The sequence below is a fragment of the Cladosporium halotolerans genome (assembly GCF_011745625.1).
Source record: "Cladosporium halotolerans strain TM138-S3 chromosome Unknown Sca223, whole genome shotgun sequence".
Classification (NCBI taxonomy): Eukaryota; Fungi; Ascomycota; class Dothideomycetes; order Cladosporiales; family Cladosporiaceae; genus Cladosporium; species Cladosporium halotolerans.
In genome coordinates this window covers 1-5,362 of record NW_027191670.1, presented here as the reverse complement: position 1 = coordinate 5,362, position 5,362 = coordinate 1, and the positions used below count along the sequence as shown (strand labels likewise).

The 5,362-nt window shown below is 53.7% G+C and overlaps 2 protein-coding genes across 2 annotated transcripts; one reads left to right on the top strand and one right to left on the bottom strand.

Moving 5' to 3' along the window:
- Nucleotides 1-1,210: 1,210 nt before the first annotated feature.
- WHR41_09529 (uncharacterized protein) lies at nt 1,211-1,677 on the top strand (the record flags this gene model as incomplete). The annotated part of the gene is made up of 2 exons (XM_069378132.1): nt 1,211-1,422; nt 1,548-1,677. 2 exons carry the CDS (start codon nt 1,211-1,213, stop codon nt 1,675-1,677), a joined length of 342 nt encoding a protein of 113 aa, XP_069224833.1.
- Nucleotides 1,678-3,980: 2,303 nt separating this feature from the next.
- WHR41_09528 (uncharacterized protein) lies at nt 3,981-5,265 on the bottom strand. The gene is made up of 2 exons (XM_069378131.1): nt 5,056-5,265; nt 3,981-5,001 (listed from the first exon to the last, which is right to left on the bottom strand). The coding sequence occupies exons 1-2, from the start codon at nt 5,138-5,140 to the stop codon at nt 4,154-4,156; spliced, it is 933 nt and encodes a 310-aa protein (XP_069224832.1). The 5' UTR covers nt 5,141-5,265; the 3' UTR covers nt 3,981-4,153.
- Between the last annotated feature and the right edge of the window lie 97 nt (nt 5,266-5,362).

Genomic DNA, 5,362 nt, shown 5'->3' with positions numbered 1-5,362 from the left:
TTCGTCGAGCCGCCACGGCTTTCGGGCTCTGAGCCCTCCTACTGTCCCGTCGTGTTGTTACTCCTCATCAGTGGTCCTCCTGCACCATCTCTCCGTCTCCCACATCGCTCCGATCGAGTCGTTCGATATCCCATTCATTCATACCCTTTGCTTCTTTCTCTTCCTTCCTCTTCCCAACAGACGTGTGATCGAGGAACCGGAGCATTGCTTCCACCGCCCTCTCGTCGAAGAGACGCTGGAGGTCTGATGTGTCTCGCCGGGTTGAAATATTGATCTTCTTGTGGCGCATGTCATTTAACATTACGTCACGCGCTCTCCTCCACTTCCGACAACTCACCAGGAGATGGGCGACGCTCTGTTTGCTGCTGTCGCACCACCAGCATCGTGCGTCTTGTGCCTGGCTAGTCTTCACCGGGTGTTCACCCGTCACGGTGTGACCCGACTTTCAGCTGTAGATACCTTGCCGTCACCGACTTCTTGCCCTCACTGACGGGTTTGATGATCTTCGCTCCAAACTTCCACCTTACTTTGATTGACCGCAGCACATACGAGAGGGATGCCGAGCGCATCGTTTTCGGCTGTTGTGTCGCTGCGCGCTTCGCCGTGGTCTTTACCGACTCCATTAGATCGGCCTTGCCGTCTGTGGGCAGCTGGGATAGTACCACTTGGTCGCTCTGTTCCTGAATGATCCCGATGTAATGTTTGATTTCCCGAAGCCTTCCCTGAATGATACTGTACTCACACTGTATAGCTTTCACAGGCGTGGCTGCCTTCAACGAATTTCTGCTTTTCAGTCTGTGCGACCGCGTTCGTGTTTTCCCTTGAGGCGCATCTGAAGGAAGCGAGGGAAAGCTTCCCAGCTGGTAAGCGCGGTCGAAGGGCCTCTCCGAGGCCAGCTCAGGAGGAGATGGTGGGTTGACCGACGATGGTACACACCCGGTGTCGACCTTGTTCGAAGACTGAGATGGGCTCTCGGTAATAATCTGTTGGTCTACCGGATAGGCTACGCATTTCTTTTTCGGTCGAATGCGGTTCCCGCAACGCTGTTGGGAAATACCTTCTGCGAGTAGACATTGTATCTTTCGTCTTCGACAGTGAGCTGTGTTAGATTTAACATCGTGCATGCAAGCCTAGTGCTGGCGCATGCCTATACGGGATGACACGGGAGACAGCGTCATAGGCGGGAAGAAGGGAATGCTCACCATATGCAATGGAGATCCCGTCATGTGCTTCAGCCGTACGTAATGCGTCGAACAATAACGCGCGCCCGCCCGCACAGAAAAAGAACCAGTACCCTTGCCCTCTCGCCAAGCAGGCCAACTGCTCGGAGTCCTTCACAACCTCCGGCCATGCTTCCCGCCACGCGAAGAAGCATGCCGCCAAGAAGGATGCGTTCTTCCGCGTGCAACAAAGCCTTTACACGTAAGGACAACATGGAGCAGCATTGTCGCACCCACCAAAACGTTCGTGGCCCGTCGCGCAGCAGCGGCAGCTCCGACTAGTCGAAAATGAAGAAGGCCGCGAACGAAGCCTATCACAAAGGTTAGGCCTGCTACCTTGGAGGCTGGAGTCGAGCAGCAGCTCGCCAATCAGCAGCCGCCGCCTCCAGGTGCAGATGCCTGCCACCCGGGCTCCGATGCAACCATTGCGTCAATTGCCTCACAGCGAGAACAGTAGATTCCGAGCCTCTGTTAAGGCCTCCCGACGATCACCATATACGGACGAGGAAAGGGAGGAGTCACAGTCCAGCCCGGAAAGAGATGTCACAGTCCACTATGGGGGAAGAGGAATGAGGCGGGGTGCACACAGGCCAACTGTATACCACGCATAGGGAGTATCACAATCACAGGCCAGCCGTAGAAAGAGGTGGACACAGGCTTGGTCAGTAGGGAAAGGGTTCGTAGGCTGCTCGACGCGGAATCTACAGGATCGCCTCTGCAGTGCACGGTCGGCCTACCGTGGGGAAACCCTCGTAGGCAACGCGAACGGAGGCCGCAAGGCAGCCCGCGGGGCGTAGTGCGTAGTAGACACTGCCGGCTCCGAGGGCCTCACCTCTTCAATGGCCTCTGACCCTCGGTGTACCTAGAATCAGACGCGATCAAACTCCGGCCGGAGGGACTACTACGTGGCTCGAGAGAACGGATGCGCGTGCCGGTACATAAATCAGACAGGACTGTTCGCTAGGACGGAACGCGGGTGATGTGTGCTGAAGGAGCAAACAACGAGTTACTTGGGGCTGGGAGAGGTTTTGCCGGGTCTCAACTAGTGGAAGATGGCATTGATCTAGCGGAAAACCAAGGCAGGGCCCAGTAGACAATGGGGCACGTCGCACCTACTTAAAGATACGAGAATCTAATAACCGCTGCTCAACTCACCAAGAGCGCATGGGGAGCCATGTTCGCAAAAGCTAGGCAGATTTATGCTGCTGTTTTCCGGCCGATACTAGCATACTGGTGCCCAGTGTGGTTCGCCCTCGGAGACGAACGAGCCAACCGAAATAAACAGATCTACCCACTTCACACTCTGCAGAACAAGTGCCTCAAAAATCATCGGTGCATATTAAACAATGAGTGTCCAAGTCCAGAGCATGAGACGAGCATCCCGCCCTTAGAACTCCACCTCGAAATGTTGGCGGTCAACCATATTCGAAGAGAGGACGGAAAACATTGCGGGTGACCGCGCTGTGGAACAAACCTGCAAGGCTAACAATCAATAAGCCCAGCGCCGCTTTCGGACTAAAGGCAACATCCCTGTAAGACATACCGACCAGTTCCGAAGGAGAGCTAGATCGATACAACAGCAATCGTGCCTGGCCGGGCGTGGCGGAGCAAAACGGCTATGAAGAGGGAGCTCGAAGAGGTTCGGAAGGCCAGGTGAATCAAGTACCAGGAACAAACGTGTGCGCTAGCGAACGATTACAGCAATGTAGTGATCGCAGGACTTGGACTCGAGGGTTGCGGAAGAAGGAGAATCTGACGAAGGTCGAAAGCACAGTCGCAACACTGCTACGAACCGAACATATCGGCTTGAATGATGGCCTGTTTCGACGGCGGGTACCCGGATACTCAAAGCCAGATTGCGAGTGTGGCTGACCGCGCTATACTCCGAAACATATCATTCTTTTCTGTCCTACACACACGCCAGGACGGGCAGATATGCTGGTAGAGCAAAGACGACCGACTACACGAAGCTACTATCGACTGAGGCGGGTTTACGCGCGGTGACGAGATGATCCCTGCAACGGGATATCCTCACCCAGTTCTCGCTGGCAAGGACAGATGCGAACCAAGGCAAAGGGGGCGAAGGCCGGGAACGTATATGGATGAGGATGACGGCGAGCGCTGACGCGCATGTGAGGCACACAGCTCGCTTCTGTATCATAGACTCACTGGCGAAAAGGCAGTGGCCATTGCAGAGGAAGGAGTCTTCACCCGGGCTACTGCTACGGTTTTCCTCCATCATATCATACATAGCAACGGCCCGCATGGACCCGCAAGGGAGCTACACCGGGATAACGGAATATCATATCATGTCAAACCAAACAACTTGCATTGTGCTTTGAGCACAACATCGTTCTTTGTCGCCTTCATTCTCACATATCTCATAAATTACGGCACTGCGATGTGGGTACATTCGGAATCTTAAGAGCTGCCTGCCGCGAACTGATAGAGCGTTTCCAACAGCGTGGTGTGAGCACGGTGAATGACGAACTCTCTATTTTCTTGTATCGCCATGCCCGCAAGATCGCTTCGAAGGCCCGGAATATCATCGTCCATATACGCACATGGAGCCAAGACCTGAACTATTCTTCGTAAACCAATGAACCCCGTTCTGGTGCTCGTGAATTTCTGCCGGCCGAGCCCGGCTGAATCCTTAACTGTCTTGGTTGTTGAAGGCTACTATATATCCTCCCAGCAATACTGACCATGCGGATGATGTGCAGGCAAGCGGGTACGGGGTAGGAGGTCGGTCTCGGTGCCTCTGCTAACGCTTAATGTCGCAATACAGGTTTATTGTGGTTATAGGTCGGAGGAAGCGCTTGAGGAAGTAACGCAGTGTTCCAGGCAAGGGCAGATCCTTAAATTGACCTCCACAATTAACTATCTTGTAACAAACGTGGCGCATTTCGAAGATCCACCAAGTATCCTGGAGACTATAACCACAGATCGCTCATGTAGTGCTTCAAATCATCCTCCGGTGATTCGCTCAAAGCCTCTGGCCGCTCATTTTCAAGCATTGAGATCTCTGACTGTACGATGACTCCAACGTTCCATACTCGATCTTTTGCCGTATCTTTCTCCAAAAGCCGCCGGAACTCTTCACTGTAAACCCCAAGAGCTAGAGGCGCAGCGTCATGAGGCCCGACCTTGACGCGAAGCTGCTCAAGTAGCTTCCCACGGGCCAGTTCCGCAGCTTTCTTATCAACATAAAGTACACCCGACAGCATACTCGGCGACGTGAAGACAGACCAAGGCAGTGCACCCATGGGGGCATTGAAGGCGCTCCGGTTGTTGTAACGACCACCTTCTTCTTTGTCTGAGTAGGCAAGGTCCCTACGGACATTACCGCCGTTTTCAGATATCATCTCAGCCCCAAACACTCTCGTTCCAGTTTGCTGAAAAGCCATGCAGATACCGCAAAGCGCAGAGCCATTCCCCATGATGGCGATCACGATGTCAAGTTTTCCCGCACCGCGATCGGGGATTGTGCCATCCGTCTCCAGTATACTTTCCACATCGTCCTCTAGCTCCAGTGCGACTGTACCATGCCCCTGAATTACATCAGCTTCATCACGAGACGGAAATCGATATGCTTCGAGATGTGCTGCCGTTCTAGCGAGAAGGTCCTTGTTGCTGCGGCCATTGTCCTTGCTGAGCTCAACAATAACTCCATATGCCTGCAGATCCTCAATTTTACTACGTTGTGTGCTCTCGGGGAACAGGGCATATGTTGTGATTCTGTACGCCTTCGCAGCCATCGCAATCTGTTTCACATATAAATCTGGCATAGCGTTAGTGCGCAAGAACTGCTGTGTACGTAGGCGATGGGTAATACCCTGCATGTCTGTACCGTCGCTCTGTGCAATCACACCGAACCTTTGAAGTTCGCCGAGCCCTTTCTTCTCAATCAAACATTCCATGGCGTTTGCGACCCCTCGTCTGTTATCACGATAATCGGGCTTGACGAAGAAACGAACGTTAGGCAGCGCCACAGAATCTGGGGTCAAGAGTTGCGCTTTGAGCTTGTCAGATGTGTCTTGATGACATCCATCTACCTCACTCGCACTGGGGCACCGGGCGAAAGCTCGGGAGGTGTCGCCTGTCGATGGATTCGCATCTCTTGCTAGATGGCGCACTCCGGC

Excerpts from the sequence above, each read along its gene's own strand:
- WHR41_09528 (XM_069378131.1), bottom strand. The coding sequence starts at position 5,140 with ATGGAATGTTTGATTGAGAAGAAAGGGCTCGGCGAACTTCAAAGGTTC. Across the intron at positions 5,002-5,055 it reads CGACGGTACAGACATGCAGG|ATTTATATGTGAAACAGATT; the intron begins GTATTACCCATC and ends ACGCTATGCCAG.